This window comes from Ochotona curzoniae, unplaced genomic scaffold, assembly GCF_017591425.1.
Source record: "Ochotona curzoniae isolate NIBS_2020 unplaced genomic scaffold, NIBS_Ocur_1.0 patch341, whole genome shotgun sequence".
Taxonomy (NCBI): Eukaryota; Metazoa; Chordata; class Mammalia; order Lagomorpha; family Ochotonidae; genus Ochotona; species Ochotona curzoniae.
The window spans coordinates 281,422-299,786 of NW_024466908.1; the positions used below are offsets into that span (position 1 = coordinate 281,422).

Consider the following 18,365-nt stretch of genomic DNA (forward strand, 5'->3'; position numbering starts at 1 on the left):
GCTCCTGTGCCCAGCGCCACTGGAAGGCCTTGCTCACCAAAGCCTCTTCTATACCCTCTTCCTCCCCCCTCAGGTTTGCTAATGAAGCCGAAATCACCACCCCCCCCATTCCCCATTCTGAAGTCATTAGTAGGATCTCCACAATTAGGCACCAATGGCTTATGACGGACAGACGAGGGCAACCAGCAAGGAGGGGAACGAAGCTGTAGCTGAGGGCAACGGGGAGCTGCTATCAAAAGGAAAACAAGGGGCTGGTGCTATGGTATAGTGAGTTAGGCTGCCATCTGCAATGCTGGTACCCCTTTTGAGCACCCCAGCTGTTCCAGTTCTGATCCAGCTCCCTGCTAATGTGCCTGGGAAAGTAGATGGCTCAAGTCCTGACTTGGGCTCCTGCATCCACGTGGGAAACCTGGAAGAAGCTCCTGGCTCCTGGTTTAGGACTGGCCCAGCTACAGGCATTGCAGCCAGTGAGTGTATGAACTGTATGGAAGATTTTTCTCTCCCCCCACCCATAACTCTGCCTTTCAAAAGATAGAAAAGGAAAGAAGGAAAGAAGGAAAGAAGGAAAGGAGGAAGGAAAGAAGGAAAGAAGGAAAGAAGGAAGGAAGGAAGGAAGGAAGGAAGGAAGGAAAAAGAAAAGAGAAGAAAAACACAAGTCTTAGAGTAAAGGGTTCCTTACTTCCTGTTTTGAGAATTTGGGGGTAGGGACTGGTAATGGGGGTATATTCCTAAAAAAGGCATATGCCAGGTCCCTCAGCAGTCCCTTCACCTGACAGGTGTCTCCTCGTGCCCTATGTGGCTCAGGGAGAGAGCTGGGAGTGAGAGGGGACTTGTTCAGGGTCACCACCTGGCTGGCCATGACCCCACAGCATGTTATGCCAGTGTAGCGGTTCCAAAGGCAGGACTTCACACACACACACAGTTACACTGTTCTGGTTATGTTACACATGAGGACAGCGGTCTCCGGGAGACAAGGCGACGGTGGTGACAGGCAAAGCCTGCATCCAAGAGTGCCTATGTGGAGAGGCGACGGATAGCTACCAGGGCAGCATGGAGGAGGCACCACAGACTGTGCCACTACTGGGATGGTGGTGTGAGACAGCTCCCTGTTATACACAACGCCTCTTCTGGTTGCCTCTGGTGAGTTCTAGAAAAGCTGGGCTTAACTTGTCTCTCTCTCTTTCCATTTCTTCCTCTTTTTTCAAACTTATTTATTTTTACTTGGAAGTTGAAATTACCGAGATCTTTCATCTATATGCTGGATCACTCCCCATATAGGCAGTAAGTCTGGGGCTGGGCTGACCAGGAGCCAGGAGCTTCTTCCAGGTCTCCATGTGGGTGCAGAGGCCAAAGGCCTTGAGTAGGAGCAGCCAGGATGGACACTAGCACCTTGGGCAGAGGATGAATCTCCTACACATACCACATCCCTCCCATCCCCAACTTGTCTTAATAACGGGTTTTCACTAGTGTTGGCTGCAATGCAGCCTGGAAGAGTGCTGGAGGGGACTTGCCCACCTGACTCTATCCCAAACCTGAGGCACGTGCCCAGGGCCCAACACCTGTACCTCCAATGACTGACCAGTAGCATGTGAGGCACACGCAAGGTGCTGGACGCTGACCAGGCAGTCTTCGTGGGGGCCTCAGGCTGACCGGCTGAAACAGGCAGTAGGCAGATGGGTAACACAGCATGCAAGGCGGGCAGCACAGCCAGTGGGCTGCCTGCACCTACCACGTGGCCAGGAAAAGCCTCTCGTGGGGGATGCTAAACATCAGAAGGAGGTGACTTTTCCAAGAGGTATTTTCAAGGTGAAGGAAACAGCTGGCGCATTATAGGTGACTATCTGGGCATATGATTAAACTGGAGAGACCAGCAGAGTGGCCAAGGGCAGAGGCCCAGAGCGGGTATGAGAGCCACAGTGTACAGGAACAACTTTTTAAAAATTTCATTTTACTCTTGAGGAAGAATCATTGAAGACTCCTGAACAGAAGTGATAAAATTGCCAAGGGTAGACACTGACTCACTGCTAATAAATAGTAGGTACCTAATAAGTACTCATTGATTTCAATTAAGCAGAAAGCAACTCTTTAACCACCTCTCAACATGGCAACTCTACAGGGACCAGAGAGTGAAGGACCAGGTCAGAGGTCAGCCAGCCCTGGCCACCAGAGGAACTGACCTGGGGAGAAACAAGTTCTTGACCAGACAGACTTTGTCCTCAGCAAAGAGAAATAAACACGAAATGACACAGGGAAGGGAGATGAGGAGAGGGGAGAGGAGACCATAACAACCCCAGAACTGATTCCACACTTTTTTTTTTTCTCCTTGCAGGGGGGAAAAAAAAGCTTTTTGGGAAAGGCTGTAAATTTTTTTTACACCAACCTCGTAAAAACGACATCGGCACATTCTCAAATTAGAACCATTAAAATGAAAACCAGCAATGCACAAACACAGGCGGGCCCACGTGGGTGGGAGACACGTCCTGGGTACAGTCCTGGGTTCTGGGTGCTTCCCTGCTACGTACCTTGCCAGTGCCTGCACTCTGCAAGGAACTGGCCACAGGAGACAAGGACCTGCAACTGACAATGTCAGGGAGCAAAAATCACAGGGGCTGGGGGTGCACGGGCAGAGGTGGGCGGCTCCTGGGGGGGACTTCCTTTACTCCTGGGGTTCAACCTCAAGTGCTGAGGTAAGGGACGGGTCCGAGGTCAGGGACAGGATGGAGGAGTCAAGCCACTTATTCTGCAGGAACAGTAGGCCCAGATCTAGGGTGGGGACATGGAGGGGGCCTCAAGTTCCTTTCCAGGAGAATCCTGCTAGTCTTTTCTGAATCAAGGTGTCAGCTCCCCAATGATGAAAACCAGGTCACCCACCCAGGTTTCTTAGGCCAAGCCCTGCCCTGGGGGCTTCAGCCCCGCCCGCCTAAAAACTCACCTCCTCGGAAGAGGAATGCTGCATGGACTCGGTCCCCAATTGTCTGATGAGCAGGGACAAGCCCTCTGTGGGGGAAAGGGAGTGAGGGAGGGGAGGGGATGGTCCATGGAGACCCTCCCCACAGCCAGGGATTCCCTCCCTAGGAGTATCTCCCACCCAGAAATGGGGAGAAAGGGTGGGAGTTGCTGTGGGGAAGCTCTGGCCCAGACCTGGTCTCTTATAATCCCACTCCCATTCAGGTGGAGGAGAGGACAGCAGCTGGTGTGAACTGGCGTGGGCTGGTGTGAAGCCACATCTCCTCTCTAGAGAGGTCAGTCCACTTCCTCCCACAGCCTGGAATCTCGGGCTGGGGACTGACTGCTTCTCCAGAAGGAAGAGAAGAATCCAGAAGGACTGGACCCTGAGATGAAAGGGCAGGGTGTGGGAGAGAAGTGTGAGTGGGGGCGGGGCCCACTGACCACCACCAGTCCCTCCCCCTGAGCTGGGCAGAGAAGGGAAGGGGAAGAAAAGTTTCTTCCATTCTTCTGCTCCCCTCCCCCACCTCCCTGACCACTCCCCCCATCACCATCTCTTTGGGAGTTGGTGGGGAGAGGGAGCTAAGAGCCCATTAATGTGCAGAGCCCCCCCAGCCCTTTTGAATCTCCTCACAGGATGTGAACAGGGTGGGATTTGGCCCTGTTGCCACAGCAACTGCAGTGGGAGTTCCCCGACGCTAGGCAACCCTCCGCTGACCCTCACTGACCTGTCACCCCTGCAACCCGTGGACAATGGCAGTGCCCGCCCTGGAGGCCCCCCCCACACACTTTTCAGAGTGGCCGCCAGCAGCTCTGCCCATCACCCTCTCCACAACTCCTCCTTCCCAGGCAGGCTGGCCAATGCACCCACTAAACCTAAGACCAGACACCCCCCCAACCCCGCTTCTGTCCCCAGGCCCTCCACCTCCCTAAATTCGACTCATCCTTCCCCTCTGCTCTCACAGGCCTCCATGAGAGAACTCAAAAGGGTGCTTGCGGGGAGACTGGGGGAAGCACCCCAAGCTGGGAACCTTCTCAGACAGGTGACACCAAAGCAAGGTTAAGATGCAGAGGCAGTTTTCAAAGATCACCACCATGGTGGTAGACAGTGACCACACGAGCATGCAGGTGCTGCCTCCATGGAGGAGGGGATGGAGGCAGGACTGACACCTGCATCTGTCTGGGGGTCACCAATTCCAGCATGTCATGAAGCAGGTTCCATGTGTGTCTGCCAAGTGTGACTGGCCACTATGGGCATTTGCAGGCCCTTGTGCTACCTCCTCAGGGAAGATTCCCAGAGGGGTTGGGGACGGGGCAGACCACAGCCTCGGTGAAAGGCCCAAGACAGCCGAGATGCGTGTGGCTCTACCACACTCTCACCAAGGAAGCTGGACGCTGGGGTGTTGAACACCGAGCTAGGGCAGCCAGTCAGGGAGGGACCCTGGTTGGAGTGGGCCTGGCAGTCCAGGTCACCCCTCGGCCTGTGTTTAAACAAACTCCCGGCTGGCTGGTTGCATGGAAACCAGCGCCAGCTCTTGTTCTGCAGTGACGCGGAGCCCTCTTCGGCACTATTTGTCTCAGCCTAGAGAACAGTGGCCGGCCTGACTTGTGACTCGCCCTGTCTATATCTCCTCAGCCAGCTCATTACACCCAAAGCCCAGCACCGCTCTGCCCAGAGCACAGAGATGGAGACTGACACACAAAAGCAGAGGCACCTGGAGAGCCTGCACAGCACACAGCAAGGCGAACACACAGCCCCACGCCCACCGAATGCCACGGTCACAGAGATGGGCCAGTGGGCAGGGCTGCTTTGCGATTGCTTTGTAGCCTGCTGAGGTTGGAAATGACAGTCTCACTTACTCACCCAGACATTGATTTAGCACCTACTGTGCTCCAGGCCCATGGTGGCTGGGGTAGGAGCCACAGGAAGATGTGCTGAGTCCTAAGCTGGGAACTAGGAAGCTGAGGTGCAGCTGCAGCCTTTGCATCAGGTGCACAGATCGGGGTCTCCCTCTCACTGCCTCCCCTGTACGATTGATACAAAGGGGACAGGGACCTCCTAGGGACAAGGGTGCTGCCACATGGAGACCCAAGGCCCCAGACGAAGGCATCTGCTTGTCCTCTAAGGACTTCCTGGCTGGGATTGAGGGAAGACGAGGAAACCCCAAGAGCCAGGTTTTCCTTCCCACAACTGCTCACCCCACAGACAGGACCTGTGGCTGCTGGGACACCCAAAGGAGGTGTCACTCAACAGCCCCCTCCTGACATGGAGGGGATGGGGCAGGGCCTCCAGGCAGCTCCCTTCTCCTGGAGAAGCTGAGAAAAGCTTGTCGTTTTAATTTCGCAGGGATCTTTTCATGGTTTGGAGCCAACAAAATCTTTCTTTCTTTCTTTTTTTTTTTCTAAGTCTCAAATATTTTCCTTGGCCGCGGGCACTATGCCCATCGTGAGCCCAAATGGATAAAACAGCCCTCTGCCTGCCTCCAAGTTCCCCACCCCAGTTTATTTGTGAAACAGATATAGGATTTTCCAGGGCTTTGGGATAGTCCCCAAAACAAACAGGAATAACTGGAATGCAGACTACAGATGGTGCGACACGGCTGGTGTGTGCACGGCAGCCCCAGGAAGCCTGCAGGGTACAAGCAGTCCTGTCCCTCCCCACCCCAACGGCACCCCTCTCACTCTTCCCTTAACTCATTTGCCTAAAAGAAACCTTCCAGCTTCGGTCTCCACCCCAACCTTCTCAGTTCCACTCCAAGTTCTTCCTAGCTCCTGGAGCGCGCCATACACAGGCAGGGAGAGGGGGAGCTGGCCTCCTTGGCTCCTGGTGGAGCTGATTGTTTTGAGGAAAGTTTGTCTTCGCATGTATGCGAGCTGAATGGGATGTGGGACAGACTGGACTAGTCCACTACACATGCTGGCAAGCATGAGAACCAGGGCAGGGGGCAGGCCTGGTGGGGGTTATTGTGGGTTGCTCTGACTAGGCTGCAGCTCCCACTGGTTCCAGTGGAAGACAGAGCTGGAAACAGAACCGACCCAGCAATTGCAACCACCAGCTGATTGGGGCGATGGACTGTACCGGGCCCTGTACTTGCAAGTACACACAAGAATCTGGTCTGGGATCACCTCAGACAAAGTTTCTTTTGGGATCTCCCCAATCAAACTGCTGGACTCAGAACCCATGGTCTGCCATGGAGTGCAAGTGCCAGAGCCGAGCCTCCTCAGAGGCTCAGACGGAGCAGTGGAGAGCATAACCAGCTGCACATGGAGGATATGGCAGTCTATCAGAACCTGCAGAGGATACCTGGCATCACAACAGAGGACAGAACTGATCAGTCAACTACCCCAGCCAGATGTTGGCAGTGAAAAACTGGGCAAACGGAGACTCTAAGGTGGACTATGTCAATCAGTGGATTCTGCAGCAACTTCATTATGCTTGGAATGGCGAGATTGGCAGCAATTCATAACTGTTGAACTATCAAAACCACTTGAGCAAGACCCTTGGAGCATGCCCTACATCAGGGACCTGGGATGGGTGGGAGACTGGGTGGGGCTTCTTCCTTTATCTCCCCCTTTACCCCAGATACAGGAAAAAAACAATGTGGAAATAATAGTCTTACCCACTTTCCTGTAGCCCTTGAACCTTTTTGCCCTAATTAACTATGTAAAGATTGTCAAAAATAAAGGGAAAAAAAGTTTGTCCTTCGGCCTTCTGTCTCCCAACAGAAAGCACTGGTTCTGGGGGGTCTCCTCCCCAAGGGAGTGTGGTGAAGGAAGACTTGGGAAAGGCCAGTGAGTTCCAAGGACCCTTAAGATCCTCTCTGACCCAGCCTCCACTGTTGGCAAGAGGAAGAGACTTTAAAGTCCTCCCTTCTAACAATAGGCACAAGTCAGGGTGTAGGGAGAGGGTGTCACTTCCAAGCTGCACCTGAACCTGACTACCCCAGAGATCATGAGGCTGGAACTTGGGGAGGCTAGGCTAGAGATGCAACCCAAATCACCCTGCTGGCAGGGATTTAATCCTGGTATTCTGCAACTGGCCGGCAGTCCCACTTCCAGACTGACAGCCAGGTTCAAGGCCAGGACCCTCCAGCGGTTACAGAATCAAGTGGGGGCGGGGGGACACAGCAGGTACGTGCATCTGTACATGCCTGTGGCTGGGGTGTGGGTATAGGGAGGGGAGTGGCGTCCAGGGTCCTGCTTCTCCATTCCTAGCAGAGCCCCTCTTGGCCAGGGCATCTACGACGGTGCAATTTCAGCAGCAGCCTCACAGGAGAGGAGGGGAATCCCAGGCCAGGCTGAGCTGGTTCTCCTGAACTTGCCAAGCATGATTCCCCGTTCTCCCCCAGGGGTGGAGCCAGGACCTGGGGCCCCTGCTGTGTCATCACCCAACCAACTCCCCACCCTGGTGCCTCTCAGAGGCTGGGCTTGAACTCCCGAAATCTTCCCTTCAGGGATGATGGGGGGCAGAAGGATACACAGACAGGGGTTCCCAGACTGAATCCCCCAGAGGCCCCTCTTTGTATGCTTTGTCTCAGTTGTTCTGACCCCTGGTGCCTGGACATGTAAATCTTCTCACTGCTTGGATGGAGGGGATTTGAGAGGGGGTGGTTAGAACTGGAGGCGTCTGTCCATCCTTTTGGCACATTGGGACTGTTCCAAGTTCTACCATCTCAGCACCCCCCCCCCCCCGGGCTCAAAGTGGCCACTAAAACAAGAGTGCGGCTGTGAGGAAGTGGGATGTAGCCTGGTGTGCCCCCTCCTGCCCCAAGGCCAGCCAGGAGAGGCATCTGCTCCTACCTGTTGCTGTTGGAAGTGCAGCAGTTCCGCTGGGCTCATCTCACCATTGCTGTCTCCGCTGCCAGGGGCTGCGTCCCTGCCCGTGCTGCCTCCAGCCGTCCCTGTGGTCCCAGCCCCCGTGCTGCCACCACCATCAGCCTGCCCAGAGAGGCTGCCCACACCGTTCTGACCGGATGGTGCCGACCTGATTGTCTCCGAGGCAGATTCCACCATCATGTCGCTCTAAGCGGGACCTGGAGGGGACAAGGTAAGGAAGAGGCTGAGGCTGGATGGACGGGTAGTTGGGCAAGTGACAGGTTCTATCCAGTGTAGCAAAGCCCCTCACAACACAAGCACTACCTCACAGCCTACTTCCATTCTGGGGTGCTTGCTGCTCTTCAGCTTTGTTGAGCCAGCTCCTGGGCACCCTATGTGGGGTGTAGTATCCCCCTAAGGCCTGGCGAGGGGCAACTCCAGACTGGAGCCTCCCCATGCACCTCTTCCCTACATTCCCACTCCCTTGGCTTCCAGGAGAGCAGAGCATGGTAGGGACTGCATCCTTAGCCTGTTGGGGTGTCTCCATCTAGCCATCCAGGTCAGAGTGTGAAGGGGAACCAGCATCAGCTGGGAATTGGTGGGGCAAGGCAGAGACAGGTAAGTGCCTCCCACCCCCGCCTTGTAACGGTCCCCATCAAGATAAGGGAGATCCCCAGGGCACTGACAGCCCCCTGGCTAGTCCCTCGTGGGACCCAGGAACCCAGCCTGGCCAGGCTTATCGGCTACAGCCTCCCACCCCACTTCCCACCTCCCATTTTGAAGAACCTAAACCTGAGGCACCTGGCCCAAAGTAGCAGCTCAATGTCGGCTGCTATTACCAAGCCAGTCTTACAGATGGAAAAGGTGAGGGTCTGGATTCAGGGTGTCTGAGTTAGAGCTGATCCCTATCACACAGGAAATGGTATTCAAGCAGCAGCAGCAGAAACTACCCCCAGAAACAGGTTATGCCTGGGAAGGTCAAGGGCAGTGAGGCAGCTCACGGGTAAGCCCCAGCACCACATCCCCTGGAGGGGAACACCGTGGATTTTGGTCAAACAGCATGTGGTTTTACAGCCACCACTGACTTTCACACATCTAAAAACTGCCCTAACCTCAGGAGCCTTGTTTGTCAAATCATTCAACTCCTACCTCTTTAAAAAAAAAAAAAAAAAAAAAAAAGATTTTATTTTCATTGGAAAGTCACATATACAGAGAGGAGGAGAGCTAGAGAAAAAGATCTTCTATACGTTGATTCACTCTCCAAGTAAGTGGCTGCAATGGCTGGAGCTGTGCTGATCCAAAGCCAGGAGCCCAGAGCCTCTTCTGGGTCTCCCACGCGGGTGCAGGGTCCCAAGTCTTTGGGCAGTCCTCGGCTGCTTTCCAAGGAACTGCGCTGATCTGAAGCCAGGAGCCTTGAGCCTCTTTTGGGTCTCCTACGTGGGTGCAGGGGCCCAAGGCTTTTGGGCCATCCTCAACTGCTTTCTCAGACCACAAGCAGGGAGTTGGATGGGAAGCACGACCGCTGAGATTAGAAACGGTGCCCATATGGGATCCCGGAGCATGCAAGGCGAGGACTTTAGTCATTAGGCTACTGCAACAGGCCCCAACCCCCACCTTTCAAGAGTCCTTTAAAGTCAATCCGTAAGCCAGCAGTACACCTGGCCAGTGTACTGCGTCTCCCTCCTACCCTGACCAGCCCCTTTCTCCAGCTTCACCAACTGGAAGATAAAGGCCTGGGGTGAGTGGGGTGGGGGGACAGCACTCACCTGGCCCAGGTTGCACAGAGACATCAGGGGCCAAGGCCAGCCAGGTCCTGAAGTAGCAAGGCCCAGTGACTCTGCCAGCGGTCCTTCCTACCCTTGTGACCCTGTCCAGCCCAGCCAGGACCAGAACCTCAGGATTTCCCTGAACCGGCGGGGTGGCAGATTAAATACCACAGGAGGAAGCTGCTGTGCTGCTCTCCCCCCAAGCTATCCCCATAGTCTCTCTGCTTACTCCCCAAGAACTCTCTTTGCCCAACCTCCTGGGCCACTTGTTCTGGTCCCTTCTAGCAGCAAGGGGGGGCAGGCAATGTGAGGGTAGCCCCTTGCCTTCTGTGATTTGAGTGTTTCCTGTCCCAGTTCCTCTCTCTGGCCTCCGAGAGCCCCAAGGGGCAGGCTTACCTCCCACTACCTCACTTCCACTCCTGGGTTCATAAGAGGAACAGGGCCAGGGGTGCAGGCAACGATGGGGGTGACAGTTCGGAAGAGATTGAGCACTCAGTCTTGGGCCTTAATAGCCATGTCAGCCTAAGGGCTAGTGGCTTCCCAATGATGGATGGGGTGGACACCATGCTCCTCCCACCAGAGCCCAAGGCTCCAGCCCCCTCCCCTGCAAACTCCCACCACCCCCCTCAACTGGGGTCTGGATCGCAACTCTGCGAGGGGAATGGTGTGGGGGGTGGATGGCAGGAGCCCATTCTGCTCTCTCAACCAACCTTGGCCCTGCTGGGGTGCATAGCAGTTATGGGGGAAGGAGGAGGTGTGATTCCAATGGGAGCCACTCTGAGATCTGAGAATTCCTGGGACCCAAGGGACAAAGACCAGAGTCTCAGGGGGTTCCTGCAAGCACAGGAGAAAGGGACAAGACTGGCCAGCCACTTCCCCTGTCGAGAGGGTTGGGGAGGGGAGTGTGTCCCTTCCAACATTTGCAGGAATGCCACAAAGTTACACTTGATGGGGGCAGCAAGTTTGGGGAAATGCAGAGAAAGGACAGCCCAGGATGCACACACACATGTCCCTTTCTTTCCTGTCTTTTTATTTGGGAAGGGGGTCCAGAGTGACGCCCAGTGCACAACATAATTGCTGCAATGTGGCGTGTAATAATAGCTATTCAAGGGCCGATCATTCATATTAAACAGGGTGAAGCAAGCCTCTCATTTGCATGCTTGAGATTAGATGCATTTGAAAAGTCATTTCCGCAGGGTGTATGAATGGCATTAATTCCCATGTGGCACGCTCTGTCCCCTCCCGGGGGCCCTCAGCCTACACACACACACACACACACACACACACACACACACACACACACACACACACACACACACACACACACACGAGTCCACTTCTTTCCTTGCTCCTATCTGCCCACCCACAGTCCCCCATCCCACCTTAACAGCCCATGGTGGCAGGCTCTCCCAAGCAAGTTTCACAACCTCATCCCTCTATTCCCTGTATTGTGAGTACACAGACTGCAAGCGTCTGGGGCCCAGCCAGCTGGGGAGAGTGTTGGGGGATTGCAGAAGGCAGGCCTAGGTATCTGTGTCCTGTACCTTTGAGGGTGAGGGGTAGGGTCCGTGAGAAGGTAGGCACTGGGCTCAGTTATAAACCAGCCTGGTGGCAACCCTGTCCTTTACTGTCCTGTGGACCTCTGTTCCCCTCTGCCCACATAGTGAGATGGTCTCAGCTCCAGCCAGTTCAGCCATCTGGCCAAGCCACCAGTCAGTCCTCCAGAGTCACACCTGATGGACCTTTCCCAAAAGGCCTTACCTGCTAGAGTACTGGGCCCCCTGCCCTGTTCCTGGGGTGCAGCTCCAAGAGCTCCTTCCATAGACACCTAGGTGGCTCAGCAAGGAGCAGGAACACAACCCTGCAGAGAAAGGAAGCAACTCCAGGAATCAGATTGTCTGGTCTCAAGACCCAGGTGTGTGACCTTGGCCAAGTCACTGCTCCTAACCCAAGTTACTCCTTGGGCTGGCTGCTCCTTTTTGTAGACAAGCAGGGGAATCAGGTTCACTGAGACTGCTCTCCTCCTCCACGCAGCCTTCCCTGGCTGCTCCAGGATTTCTGTCTGCGGCTCTGGTCCAGCACCTGGGCAGGTCCTGGTCTCCCATTCTGAGCCGGGGCATGTAGGAGGCTCCCACAGGCTCCCTGCTAAGGAAGGAAGCTGGGTCAAAGCCACAGCTGCTCTTCCACTGAGGGTGCCTGTGGGCTGCTGGGAGCGCCTACTGCCCTCAAGGCTCTCTGCTCTTCATACAAGGTGGGGGATGCTCTCTGAGCTAACCCAGGTCTGCCCTTCTACCCTAGGGGGAAGTGTCCAGCTCTACCTACTATGGAGCTAAAACGGGGACCCCCATAGTAAGGATGCCTTGTGGGGAGGGGACAATAAGAGGAACCCCACACGCTGAGAACCCTTTTGTGCCTTTTCACGGGCCGATATGGTGTAGGAAGTATTAATTCCTGTAGCTTTTTTTTTTAAAGACTTATTTATTTTTATTGGAAAGTCAGATATAGAGAGGAGAAGAGACAGAGAGGAAGATCTTCTGTCTGATGGTTCACTCCCCAAGTGACTGCAACAGCTGGAGCTGAACCAATCCGAAGCCAGGAGCCAGGAGCTCTTCCAGGTCTCCCACGTGGGTGCAGGGTCCCAAGACGTGGGTGCAGGGGCCCAAGGCTTTGGACCATCCTCGACTGCTTTCCCAGGCCACAGGCAGGGAGCTGGATGGGAAGCAGGACCGCCAGGATTAGAATCAGCGACCATATGGGATCCCAGCACGTGCAAGGCGAGGACCTTAACCACTACACTATCACGCTGGGCCCAATTATCGTAGCTTTTTAATTAACAATCATTTAATCTGAGCCGTAACATTTGCCACGACACCCTGCTCCTTGCCGCGAACCCATGCCGCTGGCACTGCCAACTCATCAATTAATTTTTATTGACGTTTTCTTCCCCAAATAGGCACAATACCAGGGTTTTCCAATTAACACCTCCACGATCTCTAATTAGTGTAATTAACAGACTGATGGATGCCTGGAGTTTACCCGTGGGGGAAGGAGAGAGGGAACGGAGGGAGCAGCCCTCAGTGTGCTCCGGGACATGTACCCCCACTGGGCACACCCATGCATTCAGCAGCAGTGGCCACAGGTAACCTGTGCCCAGAAGGGTGGTGATAGTTGCAATTCAAAGAAGCAAGCAGCTTCCAGCTCTCGTTAAGCCTAGGATCTATTGGAAGGGAGCAGAGCTAGGAGCCTGACACCAGAGGCTGATACACTGGAGTCCAGCCTGAACCTCCAGCACAAGCTTATCTGCACCCTGGACAAGGTGGCTGCTCCTTCCCTCCTCCCATAATGAGACCTGAACTATAAACAGTTATCATATGAGGACTTCAGAACGTTTGTGGAAAGTGGCATCAAACAATAAGCTTATTTTGGTGCAAAACAGTTTTAAATCCATGCATCTGAGAGGGTCTTCCTAAAATCTATAGGGAAAAGAATGTGCATTATGAAAAACCTTTGTGTAGTTCAAGAATTCTTGGGGGTGAGGCAAAGTAGGCATTATGGATCCATTGGCTAATCCTCTGCCTATAAATTTTGGCATCCTATATGGGTGCTGGTTCATGTCCCAGCTGCTCTAATTCTCATCTAATCCCTACTCATAGCCTGGGAGAGCAGCAGAGGATGGCCCAAAGCCTTGGGACCTTGCATTCACATGGAAGACCAAGAAGAGGCTATGGCTCAGCTAGGACTGTTGCGGCCATTTGGGGAGTGAACCAGCAGATGGAAGATCTTTCTATCTGCCTCTTCTCTCTGTAAACCTGCCTTTCCAACAAAAATAAGTAAATCTTATTTAAAAAATATTTTTTGCATCCAGACAAGCTTATTTTGTAAATTACATTTTCTATGGACTTTCTGAAGTACCTTCATGGATATAATTTCTATCTCCAAAAAAGATTAGGATGCAGATTGCAATAACAGCCAGATAGAACTTCTGAAAACAGAATAGGAAGGTGCAAAATGGGCAAAAACTTAGACTGGGGCGGGGGGAGATCATAAACTTCAGAGCATTTCACCTCTAAGCTGCTGAAACACACAGCACAGGTGTTGTGACATCATGGGTTAAGCCACCACCTGTGATACCAGCTTCCCACAGGGGCACCAGTTTGGTTTTAGTCCCAGCTATTCCACTTCCAATCCAGCTCCCTAATGCACTTGGGAAAGCAGCAAGAAATGGTGCAAGTCCTTGGGTTTCTGCATCCACATGGGACACCCAGATGAAACTCCAGGCACCTGAGTGGGGCCTGGCACAGCAAACCACATAAACAAACACACCAAACAAACAAACAAACAAAAATCACACCCACACACATCACTGGATCCCAACCCCAGAGAGTCTGGCTGAGTAACTGCAAGACTGGGCCTGAGAATGTATTTCTGAGCAGTTTCTAGGTGATGCTGATGTTGTACTTTGGTCACAAGCTTCTTGGTGGCCTCAAACACCTGATTCCTCTCCAAAAGCTTTTGAGCTTTGTGTAGGGTATCCCTGAGCCCAGTGGAGGTCTGCAAAGTCATCCCCCTCTCTCCTCCAATGGCTGGCCAGGAGCACACATCATCAGCAAAGAGCCTGCCACCATCCAGGGCTTCAACAAATACTTGAATATCTCAGTGCCCCTAATTCTGTGAGTGTGCTAACCTGGACAGCACAGGGTGCAGGCCCTGCTCTGGTGGAGCTTTCATTCCTAAGGGAAGAGCCAAGTGATACATCAGGGCACAAGTGAATGAATTCGCTTAAAAAAAAAAAAAAAAAAAAAAGAGTTCTATCCCATGTGAGTTCAGGAGATAAATGGGATAGCATTTAGACGGAGAAGGTCCAGGAAGGCATGCACTCTTGAGCCAATTGCAGTTAGGCACAGAAATACAGTGAGTAGGCGTGGGCCAGGCAGAGGGAACGCAAGGGAAGCAGAATTGTGCAAATGCCCATAGTTATGAAAGAGAAGCCAGGAGTTTCAGGATTTGCAGAGCTGAGCCTCAGAAACGGACCTACTTCTGGATAATATAGATTTGTAGGATACTACATAGGACAGAGCAGGAATGTCTTCCATTCTCATTTCCTTTTGCCTCTTCTTTCCTTTCTAGTCTTCTTGTTATCAGCTTTTTATTCAAGTCAAGGAACAGAAAGCACAGAGCTTTTCAGAGCCATGAGCAGTGACCCTCCCTGCAACTGGAAGGCTGTGTCTCCCTACGGAGGCCTAGGAACTGCTCTCCCATGTGAGCTTGGGCCCAGAGGTCCACGGGCTCCCATGGAAGGTCCATGGGCTGCAGCCACTTGTCCTCCACCTTATTTCGCCTGCCACTCTCATGCCATCCTACCTGCTTCCCCATTCCCTGGCCTTCTCTGATTATCTTGGTAACACTGAGGTCTGAGGTCACCTGTCTGAGTCTTGCTTTCCTTATCTGAAGCAAGGGGCCTAATACCAATAAGCTTTTCCTTCAAGGTTGCTTGGAGGGAAGCAAGACGCTGCATAGGCGTCCTGCTCTGCGGCATAGCAACTGAAAGCTTGCACTTGTGGCATCAGCATCCTATATCCAAACATTGGCTGAAGTCCTTCCCAGCTACCCTGCTTCAGTTCCAGCTGTTTGTGAACACTCCTGGGAAAGCAGTGGAAGAAGGTCAAGTGCTTGGGTTCCTGCCACCCATGTGGGAAACCCGAATGGAGTTACTGGCTCTTGACTCCAGTTTGGCCTATACTTGGTTGTTATAGCCATTTGGGGAGTGAACCAGCAGGTACAAGATCTCTGTTTCTTCCTGTCACATTTTCAAATATATATATATATATTAACTGCATGAAAAAGACATTAGTTGCTCTTGGTAGTCTGAAAATTCAGCCTAATTCTGGGCTATGGTTTCTTTCTAATTTTTTAGGATTTATTATTTTTTTTTAAATTGAAAAGTCAGATATACAGAGAGGAGAGACAGAGAGGAAGATCTTCCGTCCGATGATTCACTCCCCAAGCAGCCGCAATAGCCAGAGCTGAGCTGATCAGAAGCCAGGAACCAGGAGCCTCTTCCAGGTCTGCCACATGGGCACAGGGTCTCAAGGCTTTGGGCCATCCTCGACTGCTTTCCGGGCCACAAGCAGGGAGCTGGATGGGAAGTTGGGCTGCTGGGATTAGAACCTATGCCCATATGGGATCCCAGAGGGCATGAAAGGCCAGGACTTTAGCCACTAGGCCATGCACCAGGCCCTGGGCTATGGTTTCAAAACTGATCCCATGCCTCCTTCCCAACCCTGTGCCTGGCACTTGAGGAGTGTCAAGGGGAATCAAGGGTGAACACGTGGCTACTGCTCCTAGCCAGTTCTGGGGATGAGAGTACCATCGCTGCTGGGCTGTCTGCCAAGGCCAGCAGCTTCTCTCCCTAGTCAAACATTATTCTCCTCCTTCCTGATGTTACCTGACCCTTCTCTGAATCCCTGCCCTCCCTGAAGTTGGGGATCCACTTTGCAGGGGTCAGAGGCTGATACATTAGCCCACCCAACCCTCACTCTCATCTCTGCCTGTGTGGCCAAGCCTGAGGATCTTCCTAAATGGCTTGTAAGGTCCTAGGAGCCACCTGCCCCAACTATTGGGGCCACTCAAGACCTCTCCTGAGCATGGAGGCTGGAGGGCTCTTAGAGCTTAGAACAAGGGGCAGAAATAAGACACCCCTAATTGCAAGGCCACTACAAAGCCTTCCATCTGGGAGGGGAAGCTGCCACTGGGCACTGTCCCAGGTTCTCTCCCAAACTTCAAGCCACTTCATTTTTTTCCCTTTCTTTCTTTTTAATTATTTATTTTTAATGGAAAAGTAGAACAGAACTGAAGCAGAGCAGCTGGGACATAAATCGGTGCCCATATGGAAATCCGGTGCTTACAAGGCAAGTATTTTAGCCACTGAGCCTTTGCACTGGGCCCGAAGCCCCTTCAACTTCTTTTTTTTTTCAAGATTTATTTACCTTTATTGGAAAGTCAAATTTACAGAGAGAAGGAGGGTGAAAGATTTTCCATCTGCTGGTTCACTCCCCATGTGGCCACAACAGCCTGAGCTGAGCCATTCTGAAGGTGCAGGGTCCCCAGGCTTTGAGCCATCCTCAACTGCTTTCCCAGGCCACAAACAGGGAGCTGGATGGGAAGTGGAACAGTCAGGACACACATGAACTGGTGCCCATATGGAGTCCTGCACATGTTAGGTGAAGACTTTAGCCACTGGGTTATCGTGCCATACCCACCACTTCATTTTCTAATTCTAAAAGTTACTAATATTTCAGTAAAATATTTTGGGAGGAAAAAAATACAAAGAGTGCTTACACTCTTAGCAAGCAGTGCTCTAGCCTTCTGGTGATCTCTCCCTGCAGTCAACCCCCTTTCGCTCTCATATGGTACATAAACATTTAAAAATGAGGCTGGGGTCATAATCTGTGTGCAGATTGAATGTTCCGACTTTTCCACTCGCCACTTACTATCACAAGCATTTCCACATGACTTCAAATAATTTTAAGCATCGGCATTTAATGGTCATATAGTTGCTTGGTGGGCTGCATGTTCCAGAAGTTATTTAGCCTATCCCCTTGAGTAACATCTAGGCTATTACCTTATTTATTTATTTGCTTACTAATTTTTTTTTCTATGACTCTGCAGGTAACTCGTTTCTGGGAAGAGGATGCTCTGCATTTTTTGACCATTTGCCTAGGATACAGGTTTAAAAGGTGTAACTTACATTACTGATGCTTTTGATACATTTTTCTCTGATGTGTATAAAACTGGTACCTGTCTTCCCCACCTACAGCAGTGCACCTGCGTCTCAAGAAAGCCCACAGGCCCTGGCCTTCCTATTCACTTCCCTCCACTCCTCCCAGCTCTTCCTCCAGCATGGTCCTTGGATCCCGCAGGGAACACTGAGAATGCAACCAGACATACTCAGTCAAATCTGGGTGAGTGCACTGGACACATGGCTGGGCCTGGGGACCTTTCCCTGCACTTGACTCTCAACATGCAGGGTCCTAGGGCCTGGACAAACACCGGATGAATAAAACAGTACTTGCTCTTAGGTGACTCATGACTGGACGGAGGAAAAAAGTGACACGCAGGTGAGAAGCATGCTGATAGGTAAGTGCAGCTTCTACAAGGAGGCTTTTGCTCTCAGTTCTGTATCTGAGATGCCCACCTGGTCTGTCAGGTGCATTCTCTTCATTAAACTTTGCTAACATGCTCACTGTTGGGAAACAAAACGAAAACACTGAATTTAAAAGTTTACTATAGGGCCAGCAGCCTGGCAAACTGAACTTCCCATACAGGTACCAGTTCAAGTCCCAGCTGCTCCACTTCTCTGATCTAGCTCCCTGCTGGTGGCCTGGTAAAGTAATAGAGTATGGCCCAAACACCTGGGACCCTGCACCCTTGTGGGAGACCAGAAGTTCCTGGTTCCCAGCTTTGAACTGCCCATCTCTGATCATGGAGAACATTTTGGGGGGCTTGAAGCAGTGCATGGAAGATCTTTGTCTCTCCTCTCTCTATATAATGTGCTTTTCAAATATAAAGTAAACATACCTTAAAAAAAAGTTTATTACAGCACAAAACATTTTTGAGATCCATACCTTCAAAAAGCTCAAGAAACATGCACATTAGGAGTAAACTATGCATGGATTTTAAGTTAAACTTGCCTTTAAATTCCACTTTTCAGAAACTTTCTGAAGTTGCCCCAACACAGCAGACTCACCTGGGAGAATGCTAAAGAAAAGCACCGCCATTGTAGCTAATCTGCTATATCTGACAAGGAGTTGGACCTGGGCTTGGATATGTGAAAAAAGC

At 52.2% G+C, this 18,365-nt stretch overlaps 1 protein-coding gene across 1 annotated transcript in view; it reads right to left on the reverse strand.

Moving 5' to 3' along the window:
- The window catches only part of LOC121167154 (forkhead box protein P4), a 49,539-nt gene that overhangs the window by 21,618 nt on the left and 9,556 nt on the right, over positions 1-18,365 (reverse strand). Inside the window, exon 2 of the mRNA XM_040996540.1 lies at positions 7,747-7,979. Within this exon, the coding sequence (XP_040852474.1) occupies positions 7,747-7,962 (216 nt within the window). The 5' untranslated portion in view covers positions 7,963-7,979. The remainder of the gene's footprint in view (positions 1-7,746; positions 7,980-18,365) is intronic.